The following is a 16759-nucleotide window of genomic DNA, read 5'->3' on the forward strand; positions in this document are numbered from 1 at the left end:
AACTGAATGCTGGATGAAGGAGGCAGAGTGAGAGAGAAGCCATGTAGCCCTGCCTGAGCCAGACAGAACTTTACCTGGTAAGCCACAGCCATGTGGCGATACACAGATTACTAGAAATGGGTTAAATTAAAATATAAGAACTAGCTGATAAGAAGTTAGAGCTAATAGACCAAGCAGTGATTTAATTAATGCAGTCTCTTTGTGATTATTTTGGATCAGAGCTGCCGGGCAACTGGGAAACAAATTAACAGCCTCTGTACAACAATGAAGTATTCCCCAAATGCTAGAGGAATGTTGGGAATTCGGTTTATTGGGGACTGGTGGAGGCTAAAAGGTGGGGGTTGGTTGGAAGAAGCCAGGTATTGTCAGAGGTGAGTGTTTTTGACATCTTATACCTTACTTCTTCTTCTCATCTCTTTCAGCTTCCTGTCAGACATATCTTGAGCTGCCCTACTCTACTGTGTGGCCCCCATCATGATGCTTTGTCTTAGAATGTGCCAGAAGCTAAGGGACTTTGGTTAAGAGCCTCTGAAGCTGAAACCAAACACGTCTTTCATCGTTCAGGTGTTCTGTCACAGCAGTGGCTGAGAAGCATCTAACACAAACAACTCAAAAGATGCTAATGAATGGGCCCTAGGGCCAAGTGGTTAGTCGTTACAGAACAAGGACAGTAACAGGTCTGGTGTAGATCAAATTTTAACAGCAACATGAAGCATTAGACATAACCCTAAATACACCTGCAAAGATCCTGAGTGTTTACTGGTAGATATAGTGGTTGACAACTACTCGACAAATTTCCATATGAATTCAATCACAGTTTTAAAGATTAGCACAAGGGCTGGAGAGATGACTCAGTGGTTAAGAGCATTTGTTTCTCTTGTAGAGAACCTGGCTTCAGTTCTCAAACAGTGGCTCATGACCATATCCAACTCTAGTCCCAGGGGATCCAATGCCCTCTTCTGACTTCCACAGGCATCAGACCCGCACATGGTACACATACATACATGGAGGTAAAACACTCATACATAAATAACTAAGTAAATAAATCAGAAAATTAACAAAAAGGAGAGAAATACTTGGTGTATATTATTGTTACCTTAATTATCTTACTTTGGTCTCTTAGAAAGGTAGTCTTGAACCAGAAGTTTGAGGCTAGCCTAGTCTATATGTAGAGTTCCAGAGTAGCCAAGGGAGACAAAATGAGAACTTATCTAGAAAGGAAGGAAGAAAGGAAGGAAAGGAGGGAGGGAGGGAGGAAGGAAGGAAGGAAGGAAGGAAGGAAGGAAGGAAGGAAGGAAGGAAGAAAGGTAGAGAGGGAGAGAGGAAGGAGAGAGAAGAAATATAGACTTGGACCAGGAGTACTATCACTAATTGATTATAGAATGATTAGATGGTATAAGAAACTGCAGTTATCTTCAATAGGGCAACACATCGATAGGATTTATGTTGGAAAAAATAACGAGGTTTAGTAACTGGTAAAAGACAGATGCTATTGTGAATTCTCTATAAGTTATGAACTTTCTCTTCTGCCCAAGTTAGGACTGTGTAAATGGGGATGGGGGCAGAGCAGAGCAGAAAGCACCTGAGTGTTAGGCTGTAGCTGTGAATTCTATTGCTCAGTAGCAAGTGTAATTTTCCCCAATCTACTCATCTTTTCAACAAAGCAACTTCAGCCAGTGGTTATCTCTCTGTGCACAGCTACATTTAGGATTGCAGGGCATGTAATCAATTTGGTTGAATTTTTTTTTCTATGTAGGAAGAACATTACAAAGAAGAAAGAGCAGTGGATGTTAGAACAACAGATCTGCCATTTGGATAATGGTTATAGATCAGGAAATGCACAGGGTTCAATCTAAATTTTTTAAAATGATTCATGTAATTTCAGTCCTTTATCTTTCCTTCTATAAATTATTCCAGGTAAGGCTGCAAAGGGCCAACTCTTTGATCACAGAGTTCCTTCTGTGGTGTTTTAAAGCAGCAAAGCACTGAGTCATCCATTTTTGTGTATCTATACTGGGCAAACAAATGTAAAATAACGAACGGTCAGGCAAATGTGTTTACATGAGCACCCTCCCTTCAAGCACGCATCTTCATGTAACTCAAACCACCTGCTCATCATTTCAAAGCAGGAAAAGGCAGTGGTAGGCAGAGTCATGTAGAGCTAGAAGGTGGCTCGGTCCATAAAGTGCTTATAACAACACAGAAACCTGAGTCTGGATTCCAGGCAACCACAGAGAAGCCAGGATAGCACATGTCTGTAACCGTAGTTCTGATGGAGAAGGGCAAAGACACAAAGATCCCTGGGGCTCACTGGCCGTTCAGTCCAGTCAGCTGGTGACTCAGACTCAATGAGAGATTTCATCTCAAAAACTAGGGTGGAGAAGGGAATACAAAGATGCTTGATGTTGCTCTTTGGCCTTTTGCTCATGACCAACATGTATACAAATATATCACATATATTACATATATATGCATAGGTCACACACATATGTCACACACATGTATCTAACACAGGTTACATACAGGCACATGGGTCACATATGTTACACACATGCACCACACACCACACATATAAAGGTTACACACATACATTGTACACTACGCACATACATATTACAAACATGCACACATGTATTGCACATACTTACACATACATATAAAATAGAGTCACAGGAAAAGGAAACATAGAGCAGGTCTGATACATTATGGCTTGGGAGGCTGGGAGCAGTGTCTCTTTGCTTTGTGTCTCCTTTGTTCTTTGCTGTCAAACCCAGTAACTTCAGTGCTCAGGATGGTTGTTTGTTACACTTTTCTTCTGTTTATTTATGTTTCTCAGGATTTTCATTGTTATTAAGCCTTGTAAATATATTTGTCCAAGTGACAAAATCCAAGTGATCAACTTTGTGATTGACAACAAGTGTTCTCAAGGATTCAAAGGCATTAAAACAAATCAAGACCGTAGCTTACTTTCTCACTTATGACACTGACAACCATCAAAGAATTAGCCTCTTTTTTTTTCTAGAGACTGCAATTGGCCACTTTTGATTTTAGTTACTATGAGCAAAGCTGTAAGGTCTATGTGCTTCCCCCCTTTTCTGACAGTGGACTGTGGAAGGAATTTTAAATGGGAAACGAAATGTCACACCTCTGATGTGGTTGGTGGAGAGGAGAGATTTAGCCATGCTCTTGCCTCTTGCTCACTGACTCATAATTCCTTCCCACTTCTTATTCTAGGAACCCACTCTGTGTACTTGGCAGCTGGGGTGTAAATCTTGGGATTCGAAATGCCACACATTTTTCCTCCTGCCCCGCATACAGCCGTTAGAATTTCACAGGAAAGAACACGTGCTCATCCCATTAGGAGACATGAGCATCTTCTTTTCCACGGAAGGAGGTGGTTCTTCCTTTCTAATCTGAGCAGACGACAAGTCATTTTTCTAACTTGGGCATGGGTAGGGGAAGCCTGTCACCTGGTCTGAAGCTGTAGAAGGTGAATCTACCCATTCTGCCCCTGTCACTTGGTTTGAAGCTATAGAAGGTGAATCTACCCAGTCTGCCCCTGTCACCTGGTCTGAAGCTATAGAAGGTGAATCTACCCAGTCTGCCCGTCACCTCGTCTGAAGCGGTAGAAAGTGAATCTACCCAGTCTGCCCCCGTCACCTGGTCTGAAGCTATAGAAGGTAAATCTACCCAGTCTGCCTGTCACTTGGTCTGAAGTTATAGAAGGTGAATCTACCCAGTCTGCCTGTCAGTTGGTCTGAAGCTGTAGAAGGTGAATCTACCCAGTCTACCCTACTTGCTCAGAGATCGGAAATTAATTGGCTACACCTTTTTTTTCTTCAAATTCTGAGATTCCTTTGAAGTTCAGTGGGGGAAGAGGAGGAGAGCAGGGGACTGGCATGGAGCTGAGAACAAAGTTCTCTTTCCCCCGTGCCTTGTTCTCGGGGTGCCTGAGCCAAGTACTAGCAATTTAAGGCAGTTCCATCATTTATATAATGAAAATTTCTGCTAAATCATTTAATTTTGAGCACACTGGGTCTCCTTAAAGGTCTTTCACATAGTGTGGGAGATAATTAAACACCTCTTATATGGTAGTTAAATTTGGGGAGAAGGAAAAGAGAATCAGATGGATAATTTTAAACCAAGCGCATGTTTAACTGTTGAATTCAGTGTTTCTTTCCTGATGATATGTACAGCTTTAAGTTTGAGGAAGCATTTTTCTACATGACATTTAGAAAGCTTACTTGTGAGCCAGGCGGTGGTGGCACACTCCTTTAATCCCAGCACTTGGGAAGCAGAGGCAGGCGGATCTCTGTGTGTTCGGGACCAGTCTGGTCTACAAGAGTTAGTTCCAGGACAGGCTCCAAAGCTACAGAGAAACCCTGTCCCCAAAACCCCAAAATCAAACCAAACCAAACCAAAAAGCTGAACTTGTGTTCTGGACAGGAGAAAAGAGAGCGACAACCGTGTGTTACAGCCTTCAAACAGAAATACGTTCACACTTGTGAACTCATGTAAACTCCCACAGACGCCCTGCTCGGGCAGTCATGCCTACTTTTAGTTTACAACCATGCAGGCTCATTTGTTTACATGTATGGACACTCCTGTATTACTGTGTAACTCCATTCAATGCAACAACAATGTACAGGGTACTGCCACGTACTGAGAGCTTGTCCGGCGTTCAGTAAAAGGTTTTGGGATTGGGAACTGAGGTGGACACTGAGCTGGACTGTCCTTTTGGGTAAAAGGCTTGCTAGAAGGACTGTTAAGGCCATAGACAGCAGCACGGTGGGGCTCCGAGGAGAGTTCAGGCCCGCATGGTGGAGTGCTGGACCTTTGTCATACAGGTGAGGGATTCTGTTACCCTGGGGCCTGTTTGTAGAATTAGCTATGGGGGTGCAATCTAGGGCAAGAATCTAGAATAAGTTACTTTGGTTCTAGGCACCAAATTGCTTTAGTTTCAGGAATAGTTATGGAAGAGTGTTTACAAAATGGCATGGCCATGAAGGACACTACTCATGGCAGATGGGACTTTAAACCCACTGTGACAAGTAGGTGACATTTATTGTCAGTGTTAGGTTCAAGTCCTCTACCCCACATGCCAGTTTTTGTTTGTCTTACCTGAAGGATCTTATCCCCGGGCTGTAGTAGGTTGGATGCTGGTCCATCAGGCTGAACCCTAGTAACAAAGATACCCTATAAGTCAGAAGTGACATAGGTTAGGAGTTTATCCCCAACAAGTAGGTGCACTTAAATACATTTCCATTCATATAGAAAACAGTAAAAACAGCTTAAAAAAATCACAGTTTACACAAGTAAGCTTTACAAGGGTTATAGTATTTAACTACAACTGCTCTACGTCAAGTCTAAGAAAAACCACATTTAGTATAAAGATTACTCTGTCTTTTATAAAGTACAATTGCAGTTTATATACCAACCTCACAGTCATCGATAGAAATGCCTTTTTGTATAAATTCTGAATTTGCTATAACTACTGGTACAGGCTGTAATCCCAGTAATCAGGAGGCTGAGGCAGGAGAATTGATGATGTGAATTTGAGGCAAGTAGGGCTACATAGTGAGTTGCAAGCAGGCTGGAGTGCAGGGTGAGACCTTGTCTCAGTTGTGAGCAAGCAAACAAACTGATAAAAGATCAGTCAAGCCATCCAACTAAGCAAACAAAGCCCTCAACCAAAGCAAAGACAGCTTTGTCAAATTTAGTTGTAAAATGGAATATTTTGGTGGAAAAGACAGGAGGATGAAACACAGTGCCGGCTTCTCTGATCACAGCGGGCTTCTGCGTTGTGAGGACAAACATAGACCCTGCAGTCATCCCCTCCTCGGTCTGGCAGCTTGCATGTACCATCTACCCAAGGGACTGCTACTGATTTTAGTTAGCACCGTTTGGAAGCCTCCCTCTTTCCTACAGTGCTGTGACAGGCAGAATGACGGTATTGTCCCAAACAAGCCACTATGTCTCTGGTTGCCTCCAGCGACTGCCACTCAGGTGACCCTGATCGCCTCTATTCGGCTTCCCATGCAGCGACAGTTTAATAAGGTTTGCATAAATCCAACCACAGAGGCCAAGTTATACATCCACATCCACAACACTGGAGCTCTCACAGCGCACAGCCTGGCTGCCTGGAGACGTGAAGTTGGCATCTGTGACATGCTTAATATCAGAAGCAGCATCATGACTGCAGGATTCAATCACCGTTCTGTGAATTTGCTGTCAAGCTGCCTTTTATGGTGGCTTGAGCTTTCTAAGGCCTTTATTGCTGTTTCCTAAAGCTTTGCTATTTATTTCCAGTCAATACATTTCATAGACTAAGAAGCTTCCATTGCTGTAGCTCCCTTCTCTCTGTGTGTCCTATTCCCAGCACATGGCCATGTTAGGGAAAGCAGTGATCCATGAGGGTGCCTTGTGACACCAGTTTTGTATTTGTATTATTTGTATTTGTATTTATATTTATTTGTATTTGTATTATTTGTATTTGTGTGCTGTTGCCCTAGGACTGCCTCAGGATCCCAGTGTCTCAGTTCTCCAGGGCTTGGAAAAGACTCTAAATAAATCCAAGCCGATCTGAGCCTCCATGACAGTGGGGTTGATTGGAGATGAAAACAGTGACAACATGTCATCTTTCAATAACTCCCTTTGTTCTGAGACTTGAGAGAGTATTTTGACAGCGGGGACTCATCAGACTTTTGTATTAAAAATTACACGAATAATATTTCTTCTGGTAAAAAATCGTATCTCCTAAGGTTTTGGAATACAGCAAGTCATTCGGTTGGTGCTTTAGCAACTCGGGGGGGGGGGGCGGGGGGGAGAGGGGAATTTGGGCATGTTCAGATCCTGACATGTGAAGGGACATGAAGATATGCTGCAAACTATCAAACAATGCATCAGAAAGTACACCAATATCCCAGCATCTGAAGCTATAGCCACACGTATCTCACCCCAGGAAGCGACCCTTCCCCATCACTCCACATCTCTTCTGTATTGAGCAATGTGTATTTGACTTTTGACTGCAGCTGTAACAAATCCCCACAGATTCAGTGACTGAAAACACTGCCAAGCTGGTCACCTCACAGTGTTGGAGTTCTGACCTGGCTGTCATGGTTCCAGAGCAAAGGCACAGGTAGAACTGTATACTTCGAAGGGTCCTCTTGTTGAGAACTCACTTTCTCATCCTTTCTAGAACAGCTTCTAGGGATGTGCAGACTCTTGGCTGATAGCCTCCTCCTTGCTCCTTTCTTTAAAGACAGCACAGACCATCCCTTCCTCCTACCACAGCCAGGGGGGATTTCCCACCTCCAAGGACCCATATGGATAACCTAGGGTAGTCCTAGCTCAAGGTTCCTAGCCATTATGTATTCAAAGTCCCCTTTGCTATATAACATGCTATGTTAATGGGTTCTGGAAATTAGAGTGTGGTCACATTTGGGGAATCATATTTTCTGTCTGGCATACTGTAGCTATAGCCAACACTGCTCTGGCGTTAGCCTTCTGTGTGTAACGTTTAAAAACTGGCAAGTACATTTTTAGATACATAATGTTTCTTCATTAGTGAAATGTATATGAAATGGCACAAAGAGAGAGATGTCTTAAGTGGGCAGATGCATATAGAACACACGGGACAGTAGAGAATTCCATAGATGATCAATAACTAATACTATAGTTTTTGAAGGTCTTAAGGCTGAGCTACATTTGAACATCTTTTATCCAGCAAAGCCCACTTTGAGAACATTCCTAGATTCGCTGGCCAAAAGTTACTCCTCTCAGCGAGCATATTAAAGTCCAAAATTTGCCATCTTTACTTGAAGCCCACAGGTAAAGGGATTAGCTTCTCTTACATCGGAAAGGTGTGCTAGAAAGTTCTTCTTGCCTCATCTGTGGACTCTTTGTGGTGTCTTATTGTGATAATGGCTTCAATCACTGGCTATTGGCCATAAAGGACCTAAATTCCATCTGGGGAGCTTTCCAGCTCTTGATGACTTCTGGAAGCTCTTTTTATTGTTGTTCCAAGACAGAATTGTCAGCTCTTCATATGCCTGACAGACTCTTCTGTAGTTTATGGCATCTCTGACTACGTTTGACTATATCCCTCACCTAGTGATTTCTCCATGGTTCCTTAGTGACTCAGACGTATGGTTTAACTTGGTACTCCTCCTAGATGCTAAATGATGTCTCAGAGCAGAGCACCATGGGTGCTACAAAATTCTTTCCAAAGATGGAATCCTTGTTCTTTGTAGATATTAACATTTGGATGCATGCGCTATTTACTTAGATCGCAAAGAGTCATGTATCAGAGACCACTATAGATGTTTGACATTGCTAATCCTGTTAGGGCCCGCTGGCTGCTCTACTTGACATGACCTGTTGTCACGTAGTTTTAATTATGTGTGTGTGTGTGTGTGTGTGTGTGTGTCTGAATGCGTATGTTCACATGAGTTCAAGAGTTCTCAGAGGCTTGGAGTATCAGATCTTCCTGGAGCTAGAGTTGCAGGTGATTGTGAGGCACCTGATATGGAAGCTGGGGCCTGAACTTGGGTCCTCTGCAAGCAGTATGTGATCTTAATCACTAAGACATCTTCCCAGCCTCTACATTTCTGTCCCGTATTAAAATTTGTCTATTTGCAAGTTATATGATCTTCACGAAGCATCCATAAACAGGTTTATGAAAGTATTTGCTTTTTACAAACACTTTTGCAAAATGGTTGAGGTGAGATTTCTCAGGGTTAAGATCTGACCTATTCTGGTTATCTAGCCTCTGAATACCATCCAAGGAGTTACCAAGTTAAGTCTGCAAGGCCAGCACTTCACATCCTAACTTTGAGGAGAATGGAACTTTATATGGTTTTCTTAATGATGAGGGTGAATGACTGTGACAATCTCAGCTATTGTCAACGTAGACACAAAAATAGAACTAGCCTTAAGGCCCCTGCAACCTCAATGCGTGAAATATCTCTTTTTAAAATTCCCTAAAGTATTACCTTTAGTTACTACTTGGAAATGGTTTCTAAGAAGGCCATATCACAAGTAAAAATTACATATGTTACAATTCAAAATATTTTATTTTTACATCAAATATTTTAGAATATAGTCTTTCATGTATTCCTGTAAGTATGAAAGTTCAGAGAGGGTTTCCAGAGGGAAAATGACTCATTAAAGAAGCAAACAGGGGGGCTGGAGAGATGGCTCAGAGGTTAAGAGCACTGGCTGCTCTTCCAGAGGTCCTGAGTTCGATTCCCAGCAACCACATGGTGGCTCCCAACCATCTGTACTGAAATCTGGTGCCCTTCTCTGGTGTGCGGGAATACATTGAGGCAGAATGTTGTATACATAATAAATAAATCTTTTTTTTTTTTTTTTTAAAAAAAGAAGCAAACAGAACTGGATGTTTCATAGTGTTGCAGGGGACACTGCTTTCTCTCCAGAGAAGGATTAAGTACTAGCTTCCTCCACGAAGCAGGCTTTACTTATATCAAGGCTTCTAGAAGCAATGTTAGATCACTCTGCAGTACAGTTTCTGTAATGGCTGTAATGGACACTCCAAAAACAAAGACATCGTGATATTATGTGATGATGAACTCTCTTAAAGTTTAATTGTTGTGTCAGGTCTTAGACTTTGAACAATCTGCTGCCTTAGTAACAGAAGAATTTGTGTGGAGCAAGAAAAGATATTTGTTCCACCGCCATTAGAAACTAAGAAGAGAGGAGACCAAGACAGGGGATGGAAAAAACGGAAAGGGAAGAGAAAGAAGGAAGGGCACCAGCAGCTGAATAGTGTGCTTCTTCCCAAACGGTGAAGTTTAATACTCATAAAAGGTGATGGGAACCAGCGTGATGGCTCAGCTGGTGAAGGTGTCTGCCATCAGGTCTACAACCCGAGTTTGATCCCTAGACTCACATGGTAGAAGGAGAGAACCAACTTCTAAAATTGCTCTCTGACCTCCACGTGTGTGCCACAGTGCACACACACTGGTGCAGGTGCACAGACAACACAATAAACAAATAAACGTAATAACAATAAAAGACTGGTGATTAATCTTTGATGTAAAGTTGACTGGAATGAGAATCATTTGGAGACACACCCTAGGCCTATCTGTGAGAGAGTTTCCAGAGAGATTAACTGAGAAAACAAGACTCTAAATGTGGGCAGCACCACTCATAAGCAGGGGTCAGTTCCAGAAAGAATAAAATGAAAATAAAAGAGAAAGAAAGTAGGAAGCTAGCTGAATGCCAGAATTCGTTTCTCATTGCTTTTGGACTAAAGATGCAATATGACCACGAGCCTCATTCTCTCTCTGTCGTACCCTCCTGCCACACAAGACGGGGCTCTCAAACTCTGAGCTAGAACCAGCCCTCTCAGACATAGCATGGCCACTGAGAAAATACCAGGAGAAACTGTTTTCAGCTCAAAATTTTCACTAAGAAATACACAGTGGCAGAAACACCCCTTTGAGCCTCTCAGGTGATTATCTGTGAGACTGCAATGGGATTCCTGGAACAATTGCTAAAATTAAAAACATAATCATAAAACTGCCAAAACCAGGTGCAGTTTTAGCTCTTATATTTCATTTCCCCAAAAGACCACAGTCTAGGGAATATTCTACGAGTCAGTCTGTCATTTCTAAAAGCAGCCTCAGAGAAAAATTGAATAAGTTGCTTATATTGTGGTGCTCTCAAGAAATCAGAAGCATTTATTTTTATTTGTGCACTAAAAGGTTTTTAGAATGAGACAACTCCAAAGACCAGACTGCACGTGTCTCTTCTCCCAGGATAGGACAATAGTAAATTGTAAAATTTTAGTTTGAATCTCTGTCATACATTTTCTAGGTGTCTAAAGTAATTCTCCTTTTTGGTCATCTTTATAATAGTTGCTTCTCTTATTGCTATGACACAATATCTAATAAGAGCTACGTCTGGCCCAGATCTCTGGCTTCTGGGGAGATGGGGTAGGGACGGCACCCACTAGTGTTACTCTTTGAGTCCTACACAGCTAATGTGTGCTATGAAACCTTGGCAGTGGTAGAAATCTGGACTGCTTAGCTTTACACAGGTTACTGATTCTGTCTAAGCCTCTAATGGTTCCCGAAACTACAAAAGACAGGAGATAAATAGTGGTGACTGTGGCTTCTCCTCTAAGCTCTTCCTAAAATAGTGGCGGTGTGTAGGCTCCACCTATCACCCCTGCAGGCTCCCTCAAAGCCCTGTCAATGTGCTATTTTTGGACCGCATGCATCATTTCAAAATCATGAACCGGAAAGTGATGAATTTAGTTAAACTTTCTTTTCACTTAACTTAAATTTTTGGTGGTGAGAAAATGTTTTTCATAAGTTATATAAAAATCAAGTCATGTTTCTTGTAGGTTTAATAATGTTTGAACAGCTTATGCAGTGCTGTGTAGTGAGACCATTCTAGAGATATTTCTTAGAAATGACATTGAAATCAAGAGGTCAAAATGTCTGGCGACAATTATCCCATAGACACTGCAGTTGAGAATCCCTGGTGCACTTGGGTGAAGAGGCTCTCAACAGAATGTTTGAGAGTGCAATTTTCTCTCTTCTTTTTTACTTCTATTCTATATTTGCATGCTGTTTTGGGGACAGGGTCTATTTTATCTGCAGCTGGACTCAAACCTACTACATAGCTGAGGGTGACCTTGAGCTTTTGACCCACCAACCTTTACTTCCCACATTTTGGGGTTCCAGGTGTACACCATCACAACAGATTTAGGCGGTGTTGAAAACAGAGCTCAGGACAAGCTTGCTAGGCAAGTGTTCTACCAACTAATGTTCTAATCACATCTCTAGCTCCACATCCTGTAGTATATGAAATTTGAAAAGCAACTATTTTCACTTACTACATGTACAGTTTTCCTAAAAGTTATAGGTCAGAGAAAAAAGAGGCCTCTGGCTTATACATCTAGGACTGAGAATTTGTCTGAAGGACCACCAGTCAGGTCAGGTACATGTCCTGGCCCTGGTAAGCCAATGGGTGCAGCTCACACCCAACAGAACCCACAGAAGCGTCAGCAAAACTGGTTCTTGGGCCTCTGGTCCTACAGATTGCACTCAGTTATGAGTCTAAGATGGTCACCTGAACCTAACCATCTGACCCAGTGTAATTTATAGATTTGTGTGACTTTCCTGTCATAAGGAGACCATTTCCCAAGTGGTAGCTTCAGTGAGAAATGCCCTGCAGAGGTTCATAGGCTTCAACACTGGTTGCAGGTGTCCCTGTTTGAGTTTAGGAGGTAGAGCCTTGCTGGACAAGGTGAAGGGGAGGGGATGGGAGGCAGCCTTGAGATCTTACAGTCTATCCCCACTTTCTTGTTCACCCTATTTCCTTACCTCCATGCAATGTGACCTGCTGTCTTCCCACGGCACTACCTGCTCTGCCGTGATGGATTACATCCCCTGGAACTGTGAGTCAAAAATAAACCATCCCTTCCTTAAATTGATTGGCCAGGGTATTTTTAGTTACAGGAAAGGAAACCAAAACACAAAGTCTAGGAAACAGGCCTAATTAGCCCTTCTCAGTCGAGCAGTGGATGTCCATAAGTAAAGAAGAAAATTAAAAATTAGATAGGAATTTTTTTCCCCACTTCACCATTTAGCTCAACACCAAAAGGAGTTATTTATTGATATCTTCACTGGTGAAATAACAGTGACAAAGAATTTAGTCTGAGTTTGGTAGAGATTTTAAGTGGGGGACACAGTTTTTTTATATTAGTCTCTATGAACTTGCACATGCATGTGCTTTACTGACATTGTAAAGGTGACGGTATGTAAGTGTATAATTTGGTGTTTTGCATTTATTGTTGCTTAGTTTAATCTTGGATTCATCTTAAACTTATATACAATTTACATATATTTGAAATAAAGAATAACTATATTGGTTGGATGTTGAGTATATTTCTAGGACTTTATGTTGAATTAATGTAAATCATTTCAGGAAAAATGGAAAATGTCATGTTAAAAGTGACGTCCTTAAGATCTTTCCTTCTTTTCCTTTTCTTTTCCCCCTCTCATTTTTTTATGTTTATTAATTTGTTTAGTGTGCATGACTTGTGAATGTACCACAGCGTGTATAGTGCACACGGAAGTCAGAGGACAACTTCTGAGAGCTGGTTTTCTCCTTCTCCCTTGTGGGTTCTGCAGACTGAACTCAGGCCATCAGGCAGAGGCAAGTGTCTTTGACTACTAAGCTAAGCCATCTTGTTGCCTCCCGAGAGCTGTTTGATGAATTGGGGCAAAGCCACAAACAGTGAGAATGTATTTGGTGTTCACTTGGCTCACGTTTGGTTTTATTAAAGTTCACACTTGGCTTTAAGAAAATTCCCAGGGTGTTTGCTCCAGAAGTATGTTCCTTCATATAAATCCTTGGTTTTACAAACTGCTTTTTTCTTTTTTCTTTTTGTTTTTTTTTGGGGGGGGAGAGGGTGGGGTTCAAAAATATATACCCCAACTATGGAGAACTCAAAAACAATGGCAATGGGTTTTTGATCCTACTGCACGTACTGGCTTTGTGGGAGCCTAGGTAGTTTGGATGCTCACCTTACTAGACCTGGATGGAGGTGGGTGGTCCTTGGACTTCCCACAGGGCAGGGAACCCTGATTGCTCTTAGGGCTGACGAGGGAGGGGGACTTGATTGGGGGAGGGGGAGGGAAATGGGAGGCGGTGGCGGGGAGGAGGCAGAAATCTTTAATAAATAAATACATTTAATAAAAAATATATACCTCAATAAAAACAATAAAACAAATAAACAAAAGAATTTTGTTGATAACATCTTGGTAGAGATCTATCCTGACTCCCTTTCCTGACCAGTGGCCTCCCCTGCAGGTTCTACTGGAAGTTCCTGAGGATTAGAAAACCACCCTTGGCCTACAATCTCCCTTCCGGAAAATGTGTGGAAGTTGCACCCTTCTCTCCAGTGATGCCTGCCATTCAGGACAGACTGACTGCTCTGGGGCTATAGTGATGGATCTGCGACAGCCCTCATAAGCAGCCTGTGGGACCAGACTCTACCCACACACTTTCCTTCCCCAACCTCCCTGCTTCCTCAATTCCCTGACAGATTCCACCCAAGTTGACAAAGATCCCCATCTCGGACTCTGACAAACACAGGCTACAAGGTTCAGTATGGCACCCAGACATTGTTTCCCAGTGACTCTTCGGAAGTCAGGATCAGGAGACAAAACACTAACCCCCCCTAGCACAGAACTTCAGGGCAAAATGAAGAAAAACAGAGCATATGAATATCTCATGCTTATCACAAATATTATTTAAATAAAATGTTAAAATTACTGTGTGCAGAGAACTGACTATGATTACTTTCTATTCATTCATTATGTTCTAGTTTTAGTAATAGGGCTTCATAATTGTTCCAAATAGTCTACATTGTTTAATGTCTTTTTAAGTAAAAGGCCTGAACATTATGAGTTTCCTGAACACAGCTGAAAATGGGGTCACTCTATAAAGAGTGTGGTGGAGTCCGCACACCTCCTATGCTCAGGCTCTCTGCAGCCCCCCTTTCTGGGGGTTTTATAAGACATGATTTATGAGTGGCTTTGAAGTGCGTTTGTGTTTTGATAGTAAATATCTGACTTTTTTTAAAGAATAGAAACAAACTTGAAAGTGAGGTCTGTAAATCCTTTGCCGTTCTATTTTTAGGCTGATTTTGTTCCATGCTAGCTAGCCAGTGCGGGGCATCAGGGAGATGTTAATAATGTAAGTGTCGTTGGTAGTACAGCTGGACATAAAAAACCTTGGTGGTGGTGGAGTTTGAGACAGGGTCTTGCTATGTAGCCCAGGCTGGCCTCAAATTCAGTATGTACCGTAAGATGTCTGGACTTGAGCTTGTAAAGACTCCCCTGCCTCAGGATCCTGAGTACTGCAGTTACAGTGTGCACCAGCTAAAATGCTATTTAAAAAATATTTATTTTAAAAAGAATTTTACTTGTAGGGTGCTTTGTCTGAATATGAGAACGTGTCCAACATGCATGCAATGTTTGTGGAGGCCGGAAGAGGGTGCTGGATCCCTGCGACTGAAGCTACAGGTGGCTGTGAGCTGGGAACTAAGCTTGGGTCTATGCAAAAGCAGCCGGTGCTCTTAATTGCTCTTAAAAGACCCTAATATGCTACTTTTTAGCCACCTTTTTTATTTTCACCTGCATGCCTTTGTATGTTTTCCCAAGAACTGAGACTATCGAGTGATGTTGATTGTTTTCCTAAGTCAGAATCAACATATTTTGAATGTTTCAGTGTGTCGATGCCCGCATTTTCCAATAGGTTAACAGGCGTCATTTCCTCTTTAGGAAAGCTCGACAGGAGTCACACCCACAGGAATCCTATTGATCGTAAAGACTAAATTTCTGCCAAGGGCATCAGGGCTTCTAACCCAGTATTGAGACACTGAAGGAAACGGGCAATAATTCACTTTTAATATTTTTTAAATCCTCATGTTTCATTTTACTGTCCTGAAATAACCTCAAGTTGCAATGGGATGAGACGTATCGGGGAGCACTCAGTGTGTTGTAACTAACACATGCTTAGCACTCCTCTTAAAGAATTCGGGTTTACACATGAAATACTGTCCATTTCAACCTCTTTCTAATAAATGCCATCCAAAATTGAGTTAATAAGTGCCAAGAAATCTATCCCTTCCTCTTCATCATTCTTACTGATAGCGTCTTCAAAACCATTCCATAATCACTTCATCTTAAAGTAGAAGTAAAAGCGGGGCAGATATGTAAATTATATAATAAAATGAATTTATGAATACTGACAATAAATCATATCTATCCAGCACTTATACAAAGGGAAGAGAGGAATGTGTTCCGTGTGGATGACTATTTATGTAAGTATAAATCACATGTGATGAAAAGCTCCAGACAAATATATTTGCTGCTTGTGTTTTTCATATCCACGAGGAGACGAGAAACACACGGACTTTGGTTTTTTTCTTTCAGAATTTAAAAGCATACGTTTGTTTACAAATCATCCAATAACATGAGGATAAGAAAAATATTTTTTTGTGTGTGTGTGTGTGTCTCGCCACAGATGTCAAGGTATTGGTGTCCTGGGGCAAAGGTGTCTGAAAAATGTCCAGTTTTGTGCCTACCTTTCTTTTTTTAATATTGACCTTATGAAAACCTTAACTCAATGCAATGCCAGTATCTACACAGAAGAAAAGGCCTTATTGCTTCCAGCAATGGAAGATAGCGTGGAAAGAGCTGGAGCCCGGCTTCAGCTCATCTCGGCATCTAGAAGCAATCATTTGAAAATAACTTGATGACAACCCTGAGACTCTATGACATTTACTTAAAGTTCACTGGTGACTGCTGTATATTTTTCAACATTCCTCCCAGGGCTTGGACTTTTGCCTGTATCAAATTAAAAAAAAACCAGACAAACAAATAAACAAGAATTCATTTCTCCCATCACTTCTGAGGTGACATTCAGATTTCCCAAGGTGGAAAAACGACTGAACTCCATGGTGTTGGCCTAGCTTTGGCATCTGAGGAACTGTGGAGAGTAACTGTGGCTCCCTAGGGGCATGGCTATCTCCTCCTGTAAGCCCCTGTGGGCAGCCTGGGTCTATGACAAAGCTCTCCTGTCAGTCAGTGATCAGATCTCAGTGCATGTTTCCCTGAAAAGACATTAAATTCTAGGCAGTTAGTCCTCTCAGCAAACGGAGCAAGGAATGAGCTAGTCCCTAGATGATGAGCTTTGAATGTTTCATCAGATCTTT

At 41.9% G+C, this 16759-nt stretch overlaps 1 protein-coding gene across 8 annotated transcripts in view; it reads right to left on the reverse strand.

Annotated features, from left to right (window-relative positions):
- Positions 1-16759, reverse strand: part of Lrrc7 (leucine rich repeat containing 7) — a 401293-nt gene that overhangs the window by 10077 nt on the left and 374457 nt on the right. For 7 of the 8 annotated variants that reach the window (XM_057793710.1, XM_057793712.1, XM_057793705.1 and 4 more), the window contains one exon: positions 5122-5196. In XM_057793710.1, the coding sequence (XP_057649693.1) occupies positions 5122-5196 (75 nt within the window). The remainder of the gene's footprint in view (positions 1-5121; positions 5197-16759) is intronic. The other variant, XM_057793709.1, reaches the window with a different exon arrangement.

This window comes from Chionomys nivalis, chromosome 18 (genome assembly GCF_950005125.1).
Source record: "Chionomys nivalis chromosome 18, mChiNiv1.1, whole genome shotgun sequence".
NCBI classification, from domain to species: Eukaryota; Metazoa; Chordata; class Mammalia; order Rodentia; family Cricetidae; genus Chionomys; species Chionomys nivalis.